Source organism: Staurois parvus, unplaced genomic scaffold (genome assembly GCF_062004578.1).
Source record: "Staurois parvus isolate SC_StPar_1 unplaced genomic scaffold, SC_StPar_1.0 ptg000014l, whole genome shotgun sequence".
Classification (NCBI taxonomy): domain Eukaryota; kingdom Metazoa; phylum Chordata; class Amphibia; order Anura; family Ranidae; genus Staurois; species Staurois parvus.
Genome location: NW_028317810.1, coordinates 16,801,209 through 16,821,266, shown reverse-complemented (window position 1 = coordinate 16,821,266; position 20,058 = coordinate 16,801,209). Strand labels below are relative to the sequence as shown.

General features: G+C 40.9%; 1 protein-coding gene and 1 long non-coding RNA gene across 3 annotated transcripts in view; both read left to right on the top strand.

Annotated features, from left to right (window-relative positions):
- SLC27A6 (solute carrier family 27 member 6) overlaps positions 1-20,058 on the top strand; it is a 74,030-nt gene that overhangs the window by 32,363 nt on the left and 21,609 nt on the right. For both annotated transcript variants that reach the window (XM_089677725.1, XM_089677719.1), the window contains exons 6-8: positions 7,762-7,956; positions 10,699-10,789; positions 18,394-18,592. In XM_089677725.1, the coding sequence (XP_089533851.1) occupies positions 7,762-7,956; positions 10,699-10,789; positions 18,394-18,592 (485 nt within the window). The remainder of the gene's footprint in view (positions 1-7,761; positions 7,957-10,698; positions 10,790-18,393; positions 18,593-20,058) is intronic.
- Positions 10,818-13,912, top strand: LOC149473562 (uncharacterized). The gene is made up of 2 exons (XR_016312759.1): positions 10,818-13,337; positions 13,640-13,912. It is a non-coding gene; the product is annotated as an uncharacterized LOC149473562 (long non-coding RNA).

The following is a 20,058-nucleotide window of genomic DNA, read 5'->3' as shown; positions in this document are numbered from 1 at the left end:
GGGAAATTGTGTGAAGTGTTCTTGCCTCCACTCTGCTGCCTGCTCACACACCTGGGTTCCTATGGCAACTCACTCTACAGCAAGGGCAGAGAAGAGCAGTTAAAAACAATCTGCTCCAACTTGCTCACTTCACTGGCGGTTGCCATCTTCAAAGGTTGTAGTTTAAAAATTATAAATCCTACACCGAAGAGCTTTATATTGTGAGAATCACAAGACCTACATTTTGGTGCATAGTATGTCTCTGAAATACTAAAAATGAATGCACAGTCGCAGTTTAGAAATTGCCCTTCAAATTTGAGGTGGCTAGAGTGGAGTTTCAATGAATGTGAATGGGCGGCGTGAGTTGCAAACAAATGGTCATATTGTGAAAACTATCAGGACTATGGCTTAGCCGTGCCATTTTTAGTGGCAGCAGGGATAGCTGAACGTTTTGATATAAGATTTGTGTAGGTGGGCTTGAAAATGAGGGAGTGGTGGCAGTTTAGAAATCATGCCCTGATTTTTCAGCTCACACTCTAGCTTTTGTCAGCTCCTACTCTAGTTTTGAACATTCCACCATTCATTCCTATGGGACCAATTTCACCACAAAAACGCCGATATTTCGTGAACCATTCGGCGAAACGTTCCACAAAGTAATAGCACACCAATCAGGAACAATCCACACGTTTCAGTATATTACTGTCTATGTAGTGTAAAAACTGTGGAAGGAGTTAGGGTGGTAAATTTGGCCATAATAATAAGAATATATATGTGAGATAACAGTAAGTGGTCTTCCCATGCAAGAACACCTAAATATATATATTTAAAAAAGAAATTTTTTTTTCATTATATATATATATATATATATATATATATATATATAAAAAAAAAATCTGTGTTACCGGTCAGTATTTTATGCTCGTACATGCAAATACACACATGTATCACACCTCGCCTATATTATTTAGCATTGTGGGAGCTGCTAAAATTTTCCGAGTATAAATGTGCACACTATACAGATCATAATCACGTTTTTTGGACAGCAACTCACTGCCAGGAAGATTTGGCATTCATACATCAGTATCGTGTGCAAGGTCCCTTTAAGCCCACTTTTTAAGATGTAAGAAGACAAACAATTAATTTCTAATCAGTAGAATTAACCAACTACAAACCCCCCTAAAACTATTCAAATGATGTTGGTCAGAGTTCAGTTTTGAAGCTGAACTCTAGACAGATATAAAAAGTCACAAATGACTAATGCAGCTCTGTGATCATTAATCCATTCTTAAATGTATTTTTTTTTAAATTCGAGCAGTTACTTGAGTTTAACCTGTAGTGCCCATACAGCAAGGCTGGAGTGTGAGAGGAAGAAGGCAGTTAAAGGTGGCAATAAGTTCATGTGTTGACAAGGAGCCTGCTGATAGAAAGAAAAAGCAGTGAGACAAAGATGAGCTCATAATTGTGCCGACGATCTTTTCATTGTCCACTCACAGGCTTGGGTGGGTCCAGGGCAACCTTGGCTTAGAGGGAATTAATTGAAGAGTGTTGGCCATCAGACTGAGGAGATCTAGTGGCAGAAAACGTCATGAGAGAGAGAGCTCTAGATTGAAGTATAATTTTGCTGCAAAAGTTGGTGTTGCAATATTATCTTTTAATGGGTTAATCATTTTTTTCTTGTTTTTATCTGGAGTTCTACATTAAGAGCTGGCCTCCTTCTTAACAAGACATATGAGATGCCACCAAAAATCCTATGTCAATACTGATGGCTGATAGTGAGTGTTTGCACAGAGCTAGACAAACCCCTGCCCATCTCCCCTTCACACACACAACAGTACTCTAGCCTTGCCTTGGTTGAGTCCTTCATTGTGCCTCATACCTCTTTTACTTGAGGTTCATTTCAGGGGATCAAAGGTGAAGTCAGTGCTTTAAGATAGGAGCAGTCACTTTAATGTTTCTGCTGTGCACTGCCAGTGTGCGTTTCTGTTTATGAAAGTAAATTCAAGTTTGCTTTAAACATGTACTGTAACCAAAAATATTGAAAATGCTTATGATTATTACCAACTACCATCCTGTTTCATATACCATTTACCATAAGTTATCTGTAGCTATTGAGTTTCAAGTGCATATTGTATTCTAAGAGGCAGTTAATGACAGATTCTGGGGAATTTAAGGTACAATGAAAGTCCCTTGCCGGTGGCAATATCTTCAACCCGGCTGTTTCTGGGTGTTGGTCTTCAGTTGGCCAGTGTGGGAAGACATAATTTTTGTGCACATGCAGGAGTAATGCAGGCCATAGATGGGTCAAAAATCGGCCGATTTTTCTTTTAAAAAAACGAAAAATCGGTCGTTCAAGTGACCGACGTTACCACCAATGGTAAAAAAAATCGGCCGATTTTCATCCTGTCTACAGCCGGCAAAAAGTGTCCCTGCAGAGAGCTCTGCTATTTCTTTGACAGTTCCTTGACATTTACAGAGGTTGCAACAAAGTATCTATTTGTATCCATTTGGGATACAGATGTTTTTATTCGGAAACAAATAGATACAATGTTGCAACCTCTGTAAATGTCAAGGAACTGTCAAAGAAATAGCGGAGCTCTCTGCAGAGACACTTTTTGTCGGACTGGAATTCCTCTTATTTTTCATCCTTCTTCTTCTCCTTCTTCATCATCATCCTCTTCTTCATATTCTTCTACTTCTTCATCATCATCCTCTTCTTCTTCTCCTCCTACTTCTTCATCATCATCTTCTTCTTCTTCGTCATCATCATCCTCTTCTTCTTCTACTTCTTCATCATCATCCTCTTCTTCATCTTCTTCTACTTCTTCCTCATCATCCTCTTCTTCTTCGTCATCATCATCCTCCTCTCCTTCTTCTTCTTTTTCATCATCATCATCATCCTCTTCTTCATCATCATCATCATCCTCTTCTTCTTCTTCTTCTTCATCATCGTCATCCTCTTCTTCTTTTTCTTCATCATCATCATCCTCTTCTTCTTTTTCTTCATCATCATCATCCTCTTCTTCTTCTTCATCATCATCCTCTTCTTCTTTTTTCTTCATCATCATCATCCTCTTCTTCTTCATCATCATCGTCCTCTTCTTCTTCTTCTTCATCCTCTTCTTCTTCCTCTTCTTCTTTTTCTTCTTATTGTCTTCCTCTTGCAGGTCACTGCTCATGCGCAGATTTTTTATCGGTAAAAAATCGGCCGATTAGCCCATTATTGTCGCAAAAATCGGCCGATCGCCAAAATCGGCCGATTTTTTTCCAACTTTCCCGATTAAAAAAAATGGCCAAAATACCGAAAAACGGCCGAACAAATAGCCCACTAACGATCCGAAAATCGGCCGATTTTATTTTCGGCCGAAAAATCGGCCGATTTTCGACCCATCTATGGCCTGCATTAGTCATCCCAGCACACATGGACGTCAATGGTGATGGAAACGGAGCTGCTTACATTACATGCCACAGAAGATTATGAGCAGGCAGGTAGTTGTAATTTATTGCAGAAGAGACATTGCATGTCTAATTTGTGCTAAATAGCCTGCCTGCTTATAATTTTATTTTTTTAATGTCTTCAATTTTGCTTTAATAAAGCATTAATGATAGTTTTCAGGTGTAGCTCTCTTTAAATCTACCTACACCTAATTAAGGCAAGTATTACACCAGTTTTGATACCATTACCAATACGGTACCACCACAGGTAGATCTTGTTACCACCACTTAAGGGACCAGTCGCTATGGCAGTGACAGATTCTTAAAAATTACCGCCAGTTTGCAGATTAGAAACTGGTAGTAATTAAACTGTTTCCAAAGGATACATAAGAAAAAATAACACACTTGTTATACTTATCTGCTCTGTGCAATGGGGGGACCTCTCTTCTGGGGTCCCTTACTGGAACTCCTGGCTCCTCCCCCTGGCCAACTGCCCCAGTAGCAAGCCACTTGTTATGGGGGAACTAGTGTGGGCTCGATCCTGAGCTGTGCTCTGTGTGTCCATTGATACACAAAGTGCAGCTTGGTCCCTCCTCCTGCTCCCTCCTCACTGTCTGTGATTGACAGTAGCAGAAACCAATGGCTCCTGGTGCTGCCTCTCTGTCCAGTGAGTAGACCTAGAGCCTAGAGAGCTGCTGCTGAGATCGGGGTCAGGTAAGTATATGGGGTGGAGGGTGGGGGAGTAGCTGCACATAGAATGCATTAAGTTAAAAAACCCTGTATCTTTAGAACCACTTTCACTGCTCCCGATGGCCATGGTATCTATCGGGTAAGTGGAGCCTAAGGCTACGTTCACACTAGCGTTGTGTGCAGGCGGCAGACAGGCGTTTGGGAAGCGTTTTTACCGCTTCCCAAACGCCTCTGCCAATTCTGCACATTACAGCACATGGTGCTGTTCTAACGGGAGCGTTTGCGTCACGTCGCGGCAAAACGGACGCCTCTGGTCGAGTCAGGAGGCGTTGAAGCCTCCTATTCTCGTCTATGGTGCCGCTCCGCAAACGCCGGCCGGGTGTTTGCGGTGCGGTTGCGGGGCGTTTGCGGAGTGGTAACACCACTCAAAGGCTACGTTCACACTAGCAATGTGTGCAGGTGGCAGAAAGGCGTTTGGGAAGCGTTTTTACCGCTTCCCAAATGCCTCTGCCAATTCTGCACATTACAGCACATGGTGCTGTTCTAACGGGAGCGTTTGCATCGCGTCGTGGCAAAACGGACGCCTCTGGTCGAGTCAGGAGGCGTTGAAGCCTCCTATTCTCGTCTATGGTGCCGCTCCGCAAACGCCCGGCCGGCGTTTGTGGTGCAGTTGCGGAGCGTTTGCGGAGCGGTAACACCACTCAAACTGCATTATAGGCATTTGTGGGGCGTTATTAACGCTCGGCAAACGCCTAGCAACCGCCGCTAAATCGCGCATGCGGCGTTTGCGGAGCGTTTGCCGATCGTTGAAAAACGCTCCGCAAAAACCGGACCAACGCTTGCCAAACGCTATAGGGGCGTTTGGCAAGCGTTGGTAAAACAGCCAAGTGTGAATGAGCCCTAACTGGGAACAAAAGACTAGTTTCCTATCAGGTCTGCCTTGCTTTTGATTGACAGTGAATGGCAGTGGGTGGATTCAAAAATCGCTATTAGACTGAATTTCAGCTATGGATCTGACACAAACACAGCTACATGAATCTGGCGCAAACACAATTTTAGGGTGAAGGCACAACAGAATTTTGTTTGTTTTGATGTAAAATGTATGTGTAAAATTCATTTTTTTGTTATTTCGATGAGCATTATTATTGTGAATCAAAGGCTTTGCTGTGTGATACAGATTTTAGATGTGTTGCAGGAAATACATTTTATCAACAATTTTAACAAAACGAGTCTGAAAGAATTTGAACTCAGACCGTTCAAGCTACTACAGAAATACGTAGGTGTCTATGTCTTCTGCCAGCTGCTTTTACTGAAAGCCTATCTTTGTTGTGTTCAGCTAGTATTATAGAATATTGCAGTGTACTCAGGAATGTCACCAACTCCCGCTCAGTAGGCTATGCTTCTGCTCTCACAGCTATGACTGCTAGGGCAGTGTGCACCAGGTATTCATTCATAGAAAAATCACATTTGCTAATTGATGATTTCTTTGCATTAGGAGATGTATGAAGCCTGTGAAGGCCTACAATAACTTTGCAGATGACTCTGAAAACTGAAGGAACAATAAAACTGTTACCAACACCAACTAATCAGGCTCCCTTTTCTAATATTTTAAAAATATTTTTATTGACCTTTTTCAAATGGTACAATGTCAGAAAATATCAGAAGAATAACACACTGCATTAGAAAATGCCAACTAACCATCATGTTTTATATTGTACATCCAACAAAATAATAATTAACAAGTGAACTTAACCCATTACTGGAGTAGGAGAGGTAGTTGCATGCATCCCTTGTGTCTCTATGATCACTTCCCTATATGCTTATTTTTTAGAAAGGTACTGTATATGCTGTAATGGGGATAAACTACTAATTTAAGGTGATAGTCTAGTAGTATTTAGCATTTTTTCTGAGGTTGTTTGCTTAGACTCGGTTAATACAAAAGTGGTGTTAACTGATGATTTTGAGTTTGTCTGCCTCTGTTGTTAGTGTTGTCAGTTTGGTGTACCATTCCATATATCTGAAAGTGAACATTAGTTGTTAGATTTCCTTTAACATAGAATAATGTTATTATTTAGCATGTTTTGCATAGATGAGCTTTAAGTTTTGGTTAATTCTTTGCCACCTATTCAATAAAGATCTTAACCCGTTTTGACTTGGGTATAGTGTCAAATACTCCTTGATGGATTGTCTGTTTATTGTTATGAATGAACCACAAAGACCTTTAAACCATTATTTGGCCAAAAGTGAAGACCTACATGGGCTTTATGGTTGTCAGAGCCAGGAAACCAGGCCAGAGTGATTGTGAGAAATATCAAGCCATCTGGTGATCCAATGTACTGTAGATGCATTACTGAATATTTTATGTTAAAGCAGTAAGGAGATGATGGACAGTCACAATGAAAGATCTCCACTGTAGAAAGCAAATTATTGAAAATTCCAAACCAAAAGCACTATTGTGTTCCAATTACATTGATGAATAAAATCTTGCTGTGGATTATAAGGCTTTGTGTACATCCTTCTTACTTTTTAATATTTTACCTTTTATAAATGCCAAGTGACATGTACAGCCAAATAATAGAGCCTTGGAGGTATATTAACAAGGAGGAACATGTGGAAAAAAGTGTCATCAGGTTGGAATTTGAAATAAATAGATATGAAAAGCAGGTAGAGGTAGAATTTGTGCAATCACCAACAATGTACATGGAGTACCAAGATAAAATAAAGATACAAGAAGATCTAGGTCAGGGTCTTATGCACAACACCAAAGAGCCAAGAAAAATAAAGCTGGAATTAAAGGTTGAATATAACCAAATATATTCAGTTGAGAGTTCTATATCTCTAGGAGACTCTATTGATGAGATCTCTGTTCTTAAATAATTTGATCTGCAAACCTGAATTCTGATTGAGTTGATTTATGGATTAATTTTAAGACTGTAAAGGGAGGTGCTGGAAAACTCTACTGTGGATGTGATCACCTAAACCACCCAGGTGGGCAGAAATGGCTAAGAATAATGGCAGGGCGATCCACTGTTGGGAGTATCAAATGCTACTAGGACCCCCATCTTTAATTAAATTATCATTTTCCACAATTAAGTGTAAACCAGTAATCTCAAAAAGTGCTGTCTGTCTGGGAATGGAGGATTGGGTACGTAAAACTGCTTTTCCCATCCCCTAGACATAAAGGAGAATTTGCCTTCACAGTGTGGCATAGCCCCTTTCCAAGGATTTTTACTTTTTTCATAGAATTGGGCTTAGAGTTTTTAAGATACAATAAAATCAAATAAACAGAAATATTGATAAAGGGTTAGATAACAAACAAGAACAATAAAGTTCATTAAACATTAATAAATAACAGAAAACAGCTGAAGAGCCAGATTTCTCAAACTGGTGACAATTAATATATTATTATTATTATTATTATACAGGATTAATATAGTGCCAACGGTTTGCTCAGTGCTTTACAATATAAAGGGAGACAATACAGCAACGATACAGTTCAATACAAGGGGGTTAGGAGGGCTTCATCGAATTACAAATTAAATGGCAAAAGTAACTTATTTATTTTAGTCCTATGAAAATAATTTATTGCTAAACATCTATGTTTCAGAAAAAATAAATGTTTTGTAAAGCCCTATGTACATTTTTTATTTTTTTTTTAAGAGAGAAGGTGAAAAAGATCATAAGGTCCGCATGGCTGTCGGCAATGGTGTTCGCAGTGATGTATGGAAAGAATTCATTGCAAGGTTTGGTAACATCAAGATGTGTGAGCTGTACGGAGCCACTGAAGGGAACATTTGTTTCATGAACCATACTGGAAAAATTGGATCTGTTGGGCGCAGTAATTTCTTTTATAAGGTACTGTTATATACTGGAGATTTATTCTTCTACAAACAAAGCATGTTCTTGAAAGCCTTCAGAAATAGTGCTAACAGTTTATTTTTATCAATTAACAAAATAAAAAGTAAATGAACAGAAGAGAAATCCAAATCAAATCAATATTTGGTGTGACCACCCTTTGCCTTCAACACAGCATTGATTATTCATTTCTTCTAGGTACACATACACACATTATTCAAGGAACTTGGCAGGTAGGTTGCTCCAAACATCTTGGAGAACTAACCACAAATCTTCTGTGGATGTAGGCTGCCTCAAATTCTTCTGTTTCTTGTGATCCCAGACAGACTTGATGTTGTTGAGATCAGGGCTCTGTGGGGTGAACCATCACTTCCAGGACATTTTTGTTGTTCTTTATGCTGAAGATAGTTCTTAATAACATTGGCTGCATGTTCCAGGTTGTTGTCCTGCTGCAGAATACATTTGGGATCAATCATATGCCTCCCTGATGGAATGGCATGATGGATAAGTATCTGTCAATATTTCTCAGAATTGAGGACACCATTGATCCTGACCAAATCTCCAACTACATTTGCAGAAATTCAGCCCAAAACATGCAAGGAACCTCCATCATACTTTGCTGCTGCCTGTAGACATTCATTATTGTACCACTCTCTAGCCCTTCACAAACAAAGTGCCTCCTGCTACAAATGCTTTCACATTTTGACTCCAGAACAGTCCAGAACACCTGCTGCCATTTTTCTACACCCCAGTTCCTATGTTTTCAAGCATAGTTGAGTCTCTTAGCCTTGTTTCCACTTTTGAGGTATGGATTTTTGGTCGTAGTTCTTCCATGAAGAGCACTTCTGGCCAGACTTCTCCGGAAAGTAGATGGGTGTATCTGGGTCCCACTGGTTTCTGCCTGTTCTGTGCTCATGGCATTGCTGGACATCTTCTGATGTTGGAGGGAAGTATGCATGATATGTCTTTCATCTGCTGCATTAAGTTTCCTTGGCCGACCACTGCGTGTAGGGTCCTTAGTGTTGCTTGTTTTTTTGTACTTCTTCAAAGAGCTTGAACAGCACATCTTGAAACCCCAGTCTGCTTTGAGATCTATGCCTGGGAGAGACCTTTCTGATGCAGTATAACTACCTTGTGTCTTGTTGCTGTGCTCAGTCATGCCATGGTGTATGACAATGATATGAAACTGTCTTCCACAACCTCACCTTAGTAACAGATTTTGACTGTTCCAAACCCAATTTTAAGCCTCCCACACAGCTGTTTCTGTTTCAGTTAATGACTGTGTTTCAACCTACATATGCGATTGATGGTCATTAGCACATGCTTGGTATAATTAATTAATCATCCACCTGACTCTAATCTTCCAAATTCCCTAACTATGTGTAAGTGTACAAGGTGTGAAAGTGTAGGAATTGATACTGGTTTGAAGCCAAAGCGTAATCACACCAAATATTCATTTAGATTGTTTTTTCTGTTCACTCATTTTCCAATTTTTGTAAATTGATAAAAACTAACAATTAAAAATAAATTTTTGAAAGCATTCTTATTTTGCAGAATTTCTTCCCCCCTACCTAAAACTTTTGCACAGTACTGATCAATTAAAAAAAAAAGATTCTGTAACTTGAATCTTATTTTTTCTTGAAGTCACACTTATTTAGGGACTAATGTTCAATTTAACCCCCCATCTTTTCACCTACCTTGCACATGCTTAAAAATAATTAGTTTGGTGTACTTTTGAAAATGTATAACCATTTTATTTTAAACTTACCTAAACTGGGGCTGGTGTAGGTCAATAAAGCATAATCAGCAGAATGTAAAAAAATTGTTTTCATCAGAAATTAGGATCAAGAAGCTCAATTTTTCATTCAAATAGATGTAATAATCGATAATTTGGTTTTGCAGAATACTTGACATCCATTTTAGAGATAGGGGTCTATTTATAAAAATTTACTTTGTGAACATCTCCACATTCCTGTAAGTTTAGCAAATGATACCTGTAATCTTTGTAATATGTGTATTAGATTCTTTGTTGCTTTTCATCAGGTGAAAATAACATTCCTTACCATTTGATCCTAAGAGAAAAGTAGCCTTAGATCATTCAACAATGGGAGTTAATGTTCACCAATATAGAAACTCTAACTCTATTAGCTAAGAACATTCGACCAGCAAAGGAAATGATATGATGGAAACCTCACACTGTGTACATCTATGGAGATTCCAATGCAAAAAAACAAACAAAAAAAGTTGCATCGTGGACAGAGAAGGTGATCTGGGAGAGCATGGGGCAATTACTGGAACTAATTCCCCTGTGGTTCCCTCTGCAGCAGCTGAGATCAGCCAGAAGGGAGAGGAGAACAAACTGGCTGTGCTGCAGGGGAATCCACAGGAGGATCACTTTCAGAAATTGTACCTCCCCCCACCAGCACCACACTGATCACCCTCCCTGTCCACATCCCCTTCATCCCTGCTTATCAACTAGCTGCCCCAGCAGTTGGAGTGATGGGTTTCAGGCTCCATACATAAAGGACAAAGGTACTCCCCTATTGGCACCCTGCTTCCAACATACAAGCATTGCTGAAGCCAGCAATAGTCACACAGACACAGAGATTTATAGGATTTATGCTGAGAATTGATAATGCTCTGACGAAGTCTGTGTTTCTAAAATATCATAAATAATTTTATCATTACAAATTGAAGATTTAATGAGCACTAGTAACATTATATCATTTATCTCATACACAGCTTGCATTTCCCTTTGAACTAATAAAATATGACATTCAGAAAGATGAACCAATAAAAAATAAATATGGCTGGTGTGACAGAGTCAAGAAAGGTAATCCATTTTTTTCTTATTAATTATGCTTTCTTGAGCAAATCCTATATATATTACTGTATATAATTACAGCTCATTGCACATTAAAAATATACCCATTTAAGTTACATTAATACATTTTTTTTAAAATTTTGCTCAAAGTTCCTGGACCCTGTAGAAAATGTAATTCCTGTCAGGAGGCTGCAATTATAGACCACTACAATTTATGTTATAGAAGTGATCTGTGTATAGTAGTGGGACATGCTCCCTGCCTTCGTATATACAAAGAAAGAAACGGTTGGACTTTATTGACATTGAAGGGAAACACATATATATGTAAAAAATACAAGACTTTATTACAAACGAGTTTAAAAGTATAAGTAAATAACCATGATCAAATCAAGAATGTTACCTACTGCCTTATAAACAATTTCAACTGCTAACTCACTAAACCAAAAAAATGCCCTAATTCAGAAAAAAATGCCCATGTTCAATTTAAACATATATAAGGATGTAAATTGTAATTGTGAGTCCTCATGTGTCAATGTGTTTCTCTTATTTCACTTCCTCAGGACTCATGAGATTTCAGCAAAAATGACAATAGAAAACAAAAGGAAATATGTACAATATATATACATAATATACACATACTGTATACATATATATGTAAAAACAAAAGTTAATACTGTATTCCTTAACAGAAAATGATCAGCACCTTGTTTGAGCATACAGTATGTATGTGACATGGAGAACTCTCCCTGGGGTGGGAACTGAGATAGATAGGAGGGCAGGCAGCAACAGGGCTTGTCCTGATGATGTAAAATATGCTTGATCAGAGTACAATACACAGAGTATATCACCTAAGACCTGGGAGATAAGCACAAAAGAAACAAACGATTCCACAATATGGTATAGAGAAGGGACATCAACAGAAAAGATATCTCAGTGTAGCCATCTATTCAATGCTGACTACCAGTAAACCATTATCCGTTCACTTTCACATGGACAGAAATTCCCAATAACATATATGGACAGGTCCAAAATAATGGATGTAACATGAGAAAGAAGGAACCGCATCTCCTAACCAATCCATTGATTCTGTACTATAGTACTGGGGCCGTTGGTTCGAATCCCAACCACGGCACCACCTGCCTGGAGTTTGCATGTTCTCCCTGTGCCTGCGTGGGTTTCTTCCGGGTACTCCGGTTTCCTCCCACACTCCAAATACATGCTGGTAGGTGAATTTGTTCCTGTCCAATTTAGCCCTTGTATGTATATGAATGTGAGTTAGGGACCTTAGATTGTACACCCCTTGAGGGTTAGGGACTGATGTGAATGTACAATATATATGTAAAGCGCTGTGTAAATTGACGGCGCTATATAAGTACCTGAAATAAATAAATAAATATACTAAAAAACACAATAGACATAGGTATATAAAGATCTTATAAAATACGAATCAGACCACGTGTCTTCATTTTACTAGGATTCCTATTCACATATTGTCCCAGTCACTCACCTGAAAAGCGGCAACTGCAAGTGACAAGTGCTACGCCAGGACTCCCCAACCAAATATCTAGCATCTGCCCTCCTTATATGCTTCCACTGCTGGGTGCACATCCGCAGGCCGCGACAACAGCATGGCTGATAATGTCATCCGCCGGCGGCTACCACCACTGGGCATGCATAAACCTGTCGCCCAGGCAACAACGCATGGCCCAGATCATGCCCCCTTCACAGCGGGAAGGGCAGACAACCAGGCCCAATTATGGAAGGGGTCTACCTCCTCCACCCCCCCTCCCCCCAATGCACAGCCAGAACAGGTTGTCAGTGAAAGCCAAATGCCTGCAATTGTACCACAGAGGGACCCACTATCTGCCACATAAACCACAGGCCTGTATAAAGACGCCTTTCCTAGAATGCATAAAAATGTAAACAATCCTCCTGGTAGACCCATCATTTTTGGGTATAGGCTCAAAAACAGAACTAGCAAGTCGCTTAGTAGATGAATATCTATGAACCCACGTTATTAGCTTTGCTTCATACATACAGGATACCTCGGATCTACCAAGAGCATTAGATGGTATTTTGGTCTCTCCAGGTTGTCTTAGTGGCCTTTGATATAGAAGCATTATACTCCTCTATTCCACATAGTACTGGCCTGAATGTAATACAGGCTTTTCTCTCAGCGGTTGGCGCTTGTCAGGTGAGTATTTAGGAGTATATGCAAATAGGCAGCCTAGCCAAGTAAAGACGTGTGGTTTGATTCGGATTGTATAAGATCTTTATATACCTACTGTATGTCTATTGTGTCTTTTAGTATGGAATCAATGGATTGATTGGGAGATGCTGTTCCTTCTTTCTCAGGTTACACCCATTATTTTGGACCTGCCCGTATATATTATTGGGGATTTCTCTCCATGTGAAAGTGAACGGAATATGGTTTCCTGAAAGTCAGCTTTGAATGGAAATAGATGGTTACAGTGAGATATCTTTTCTGGTGATGTCCCTTCTCTACAACATATTGTGGAATCGCTTGTCTCATCTTTTGTGCTTATCTGACTCCTGGGTAGGTATATCTCATAGGTCCTAGGTGTTATACTCTGCGTGTTACTGTGTAGTGTACTCTGATCAAGGCTACTTTTACATCATCAAGACAAGCCCTGTTACCGTCCGTAGGCTGTCCACCCTCCTATCTGTTCCAGTGCCTGCCCCAAAGGGGTTCCCCATGTCACATACACATGCTCAAACAAGGTGCTGATCATTTTCTATTAAGGGATAGAGTATTAACTTTTGTTTTTACATATATATGTATACTGTATGTGTATATTATATATCTATATTCTGTATATTTCCTTTTGTTTTCTCTAGTGATTTCTGCTGAATTTTCATGCGTCCTGAGGAAACTAAATAAGAGAAATGCATTGATTCATGAGGACGCACAACCACAATTTACATCCTTATATACTGTATGTTTAAATTGAACATGGGCATATTTCCTGAATGAGATAATTTTTGTGGTTTAGTGAGTCAGCAGTTGAAATTGATTATAAGGCAGTATGCAACATTCTTGATTTTATCATGATTTGTTTACTTATTGTACTTTTTAATTCATTTGTAATAAAGTCTTGTATTTTGTACATATATGTGTGTTTCCCTTCAATGCCAATAAAGTCCAACCATTTTCTTCTTTGTATATACGGTTATCATGGATGTAGCAGATGAGCTGTTCATATCATCCATGCTCCCTGCCTTGTGACCACTACAGTGCTGAGATCAGCAGAGAGCGTGAGGATTAAAGCAGCTTTTAGCGATGGTGTTTTGTATGTAATTCACACAAAGTACACTATCTGTCTGAAATTAGAATGCACTCACTTTGTCTCTGTGGTTTTCCTCATTATACTCAAGTTTCTTCCCATAACTCAAAAAATTATACTCGTAGTCTAACTGGCATGTGATCAGACTGACTTTAGGGTATGTATGTGCACATTGATGGCAATTGCAGAGACACTGATATCACTGCTTCAACTTTCTAACCATTTTCATGGGCTCAGCAATAGTTTTACACAAGTACTAAACACTGCTTCAGATAATTACACAGCTCTGAATTACAGCAAAACTGTCTCTGAAAAAGAAAACGGACCAGAAGCATATATGATAGCTCCTAACAGAGTTTCAAGTACCATAACAGATCAGCAGCACTCCAAGACCACAGTATCGGTCTCCCAGGTTTACACTCTGTATTCAGGTTCTAGCATATATTGTTATATTGTTCTAAAATATAGATATAGAATACAAGTATTGTTGTAAACTGGCCCTACTTCTCCTTTAAAATGAAAGACAGGCCTAAGATCAAATCCCCACCCATCAGTCATCTCCCTCTGACATGTTTCACCCAGATTGGGCTTATTTATAGAGTCAATTAGTAGAGTCTCTACAATTAAGCCCAATGTGGGTGAAACATGTCTGAGGGGTGTGACCAATGTGTGGGAATTTAAGCTGAAGCATGTCTTTCATTTACTTCACACTGAAGTTGGAATACAGTGTGTGGCGATACTCGTATGCTATAGCTTTTCATCAAGGTTTGCAGTCGCTAATATGACAATCCAGAACTACCAGTCCTGGAAATTTAGAATGAAGAAGGTATAAGGAGTGTATACAAGAGCACAGAACAAACCCACCTACAGGAGTGGACAGAACCGGTAAAAGAAATTTGGGAAGGCCTACGGAAAAAACAGAGATAGAGAGCACATCTTAGCAATAATCTGTACTTCATTAGAAAGTCATACCAAACTAAGCTAATAAAAGACCAGCACATGCAGGACTGTATAAGATGTACTTTAGACATTAGAACGCCTGCAAGCTATAGGAGAAGAAATAAAAGATTTTCATTTAACAGCACTGCTACTTGGTGGTCTCCCAGCTATGAGACACTTGTCACGGCACTTAATGCTGACCCAGATGATGAACGTACCCTTGAACATGTTGACGGCAAGCATGTGGATGGATATAAGCTAAAAATAGAAAGTGCGAACAGTAAAAATGATCCTAATAATAGTGACATGAATCACGAATCACATGAATGTTTTATGTGCAGAAATACAGATCACTTAAAGCAGAACTTCACACAAAAGGGGAAGTTCGCTTGTCTGCCTGCCTCCCCCCTCTTTAAGTTTTAGCACTTAGTTTTTCTGGGGGGGATGTTTGACAGGTACCTGCTCCCACTTCCGGTCAGATCACTGCAGCAATCTGAGTGGAAATTTGATCCCCCCCTTCCTCCACAGCCTTCTGGGACACATCACAGGTCCAAGAAAACTGTAGGACCATTCATAAAGCACAACGCAGCTCATATGTGGGTAGGTGCAGCAGGCAGAAAGCACACAGAGTCCAGGTACAGTAACAGGAATATATTGTAATGGCAGTCCAGTAACACAGAACAGACCCAGCGGGAAGGCAACCAGGAACGGCTTAACAGTCTACAAACATCCTATTGCTGCTTAACATGTGGAGTCCAAAAGACACTATTGTATGCTGTGTTCCTGTTCGTGACAGTAAAATGTCAGCTGCTCCCCTGCTTTCTGTTTCCCAAAGTAACTGGGGAGGTGTATCAGTACCTAACAGTCTTTGTGCTGCTCTAGAGGTTGCTACAGCAAAGCACTCTGTTCTAATGCTAAATACTATGCTTGTGTGCCACGTGTTCGTGCTTGCCTTTGCCCGGAGCAACCGGAACAACATGCAACTCAGTGGACTACATGTACCCAGACGCATCATGTCAAATGAGCCCAGTGACTTTACTTTTACAACCGCATTTAGCACGGGGTGTGAACTATGCCTTGGTGTTGTCCGTAGCAGCCGCTACAGACCATCTCCTTTGCAACCACTATTGACACCCAGTTGTCCAGTGATGACTGTCACAAGGTGTCTTGTCCTTGCCAGCGGACTGATTAAGTGTTACTGCCAGGATGCAGCTATAACAACACTAGCAAACCAGTTGGCTGGCTCCCACCCAGAGTGGCAGGGGTTAACACCCACGCGGGAAAGTTCCTGTCTGGCTGGCACCAAAGAGTCACCCAGTACACACACATCACGTGGAGAGAGAGAGGAGCAAGATGGAGGGTGCGTTGCAATTCTTTCTGAAAGTTTTCATACCAGAGATCACTTTGGTGGACATGGAAGTCCACCTGAAACATTGTGGATGCTTTGGCCTGGGGTTGGTTGAAGGGATGAAGAGACTGTGCCTGATGTGTCCTGAAGCAGGAGACCAACCATCCTGATCAGAGCCTGGGTCAGGTGCGGGCACTGTGGAGAGCCACTCAACAAGCTGATACCCAGTGGTCTGGTGCCTCGCATCTACAGTGTGGACCTGCAAACAGGACTATGTACAGAGAAGTCGAAAAGTCAGAATCGGAGAGCCAGAGGATGAACAGAGCCCAAGTCACTGAATGGGGTTGAGTCCCGGAACCATGATTCTCCTGTTCCTATGGCGGATCCTTACAGTGGAGGAAGGCTGCCTGCCATCACCCACTATCCAGATAAAGATGCTGCTGGAGGACCAGTGCCCACAAGTGCTACCCTGAAAGAACCAGCGGATGCCCAGGACCAGCCGGCCTTGCCACCCAGCCCTGACTGTTCCGCCTGGAAGGAGCCTAGCTGCGAGGATGCCCAGTTCTCAGGTGAGCCAGCGGAAAGTGTCAGTGGTGGGGGGATAGACTGGGAGTCACCTAAGCTAATAGTGGAGTTTGGGCCCCTAGAAATTGAGGAATGGGACTGGGGGAACACCATGGAAGACCTGGACTTGCTGACGGGACCCTCAGGAGATCCTCTTTCACCAGATTCAGCTGCAGGGTCTTTCAGGTCAGAGCCTGTTAGGATCCCCAGCCAGGTCCCACCACAGTTCTCCTCACCTTGGCCTAGGACCAGGGCCAAGAACCCTACTTCACAAACTTGGATCCTTTGGTCCCTTCAGTCTTGTGTGCAGCCAGGACTAGGGGTGTCAGGGAATGAGAAGATCGAACTAATAAATACCTCATCAGCAGCAGTTAGATCAGTCTTGTGACTTCTATCAGTGTCTAGCCCAGAACTAGCTAAAGCTTGTAGGAGGAGTTTTCTTTCTGCTCTAGGAGGATGGAAATCCGCTGACCTCTGTCTGGACAGTGCTGATCACATGCACTCTCCCAAGAAAAAAAAACCCTATCTAGCAATACACACCAAACTGAGCATGTGCATGTGGCTATGGGTTCAGTCTGTCTTATCAGGAGATAAGACTTGGACATTTGAACAAGAGAAGGGGCAGAGAAGAAAGGATCAAACAGCCTTTTTACACAATGCAGAGGATTAACCCCTTTGGTACCACAGTGATTATAACAAGCATGCTTTACTGCATATACAGACTGATTTTACTGTTGTGGGCTTAGTAACACTTTAGCCCCCTATTAAAAGTCTACCAGCTCAAAAACAGTGGTACTTAAAGGAAAAGTACAGCCACAGCTCTTTTGGCTGTACTTCTCCTGCGGATCATAGAAGTGCAGTTTATTCTGCACTCCTGTGACCCGTTTTCATCTAACAGCATGTCGAAGCCTGCTGTTGGCTGATGTCACTCAGCCGGTCCAGCCAGGGGAAAGATCCTGACTTTAAATTTGGGATCCACCTCAGAGTCTAGAGTGGCACCTGTCTCAGCCTGTCATTGATCTGCCTGATTCTGCAGCTCCCTCCTCCTCCACAGCCCAGTGCTCCAGTGAGCACGGGGGAGAGGACAGAGCAGACAGCGGTGACTGGCAGTCACCGCTCTCTGCTCAGAGCGGCTGTGGGAACTCAGCGATCAGCGATCATGTGATCACACTTATAACCAGTGGGGGACAGATGCAACATTGAACCAAAGCTGCATCCACCTAGGTAAATATGATTGGGGGGAAAAAAAGCCATACTTCTCTTTTAAATAAAAAAAATGCATTGGCAATGCTAATATATCCTCTGTTGATTTACGTTAATTGTGAATTTTGATGTTAGGTCAACTTTAAAGGTGATCTGCCAATAAGGAAAACAACTAAACTTATTTATGGCTGTCCTTGGTCATTTGTTCACCACTTAATAATATCATTGATTCCTATTTGCTTTCTATACAATAGGTGAAACTGGTCTGCTCATATCTAAAGTGAATCACGCCAACCCTTTTTTTGGTTATGCTGGAAATAAAAAACACACAACAAAAAAGTTAATGTGTGACGTGTTCAAAAGAGGAGATGTTTATTTTAATACCGGTGACTTGATGATGCAGGATCATGATAATTTTCTGTACTTCCGAGACAGAATTGGAGATACTTTCAGGTAATATATTCGTCTATTTTGAATATTTTGAGTTTTCACTTAAAAAATAAATGGCATATTTATGCAGTTTTTCAACTAACAATGTATTTTTCATGCAAATCAGGGATGCTTTTTGGAACCAGTCTGCTGTGTTTAACAATACTCCAAAATTCCATTTACCCTCATACATTTAGCAGACAATGGTTAAGGAACTTGTTGTAAAAGCAGCATACAGAAAAAAAAACAGTGAATCTATTCTGAACCCCACTCAAGTAAGAAGGACCCATAAAGTGATTCCACATCAATTATTCATAGCTTTGGCAAAGTTCCTTTCAGACTTTTACCTGCTCTTGCTTGATGGAAAACAGATTCTAGTCACTTCCTGCTTTGTCTGAATTTAAAGTGGAAGACAAGTCAAAACCTAACTAAGCTTAAAGTGGAACTGAAGTCTCGCTGTACAAAACTGCAAGCAGGCAGGCTTTTATTGTGAAAGAGACATGCAAGAACATCCTGCAATAAAATGTGCCTACCTACCTTCTCGCAATCTCCTCCAGCACTGTAGACTGTGCTGCAGATGCACAGCTCTGCTTACAGTGCTGGGCCGCCCTCCGAATGCTGGGATGACAGCGTCCTACACATTCACAAGAGTGACATCACCCCCCACCTATCAATGAAGAGGTACAAAGACTGGCACTCAGAAGATGCCAGCACAGGACCATTTGACAGGTAAGTACCATGATACTTACCTGTCAAATGGTCCTGTGATAGGGCACTATTTCTCCCACTGATACCAAAGTTGAGACACTATTCCTCCGACTGACACTAATGATGGGGCACTATTCCTTGCACTGACACCAGTGATGGGACACTATTCCTCACACTAACATCAATGGTGGGGCATTATTCCTCCCACTGACACCAATGATGGGGCACTATTCCTCCCACTGACACCAATGATGGGGTACTATTCCTCCCACTGACATCAATGACGGGGCACTATTTCTCCCACTGTCACCAATGATGATCCACTACTCCTTCCACTGACACCAATGATGGGGCACTATTCCTCCTGCTGATACCAACAATAGGACACCATTCCTCCCTCTGAAACAAACCACGGGACACTATTCCTCCCCCTATTACCAAAGATGGATCTTTTACTCCTCCTCACACCAGGATAATTGTTACTTCCAATGGCCACAGTCTGGCCCCCCTAAAGTGTGAAGAACAGCAAACTGGCCCTTTGCTCAGAAAGTTTGGTCTAGGGGAAAGAAGGGAAAGGGGAGACATGATTGAAACCTTTATATACATCAATGGGGTGAATAAGGTTTAAGAGGATAGTATTTTCAATATGAAACCAAGATCAAGAACACGGGGACATAACCTCAAACTAAGAGGAGGAAAGTTCAAAACTAATCTTATAAATTATCATTTTACTGAAAGGGTAGTTGATGCTTGGAAAAGACTTACAGCAGAGGGGATTTAAA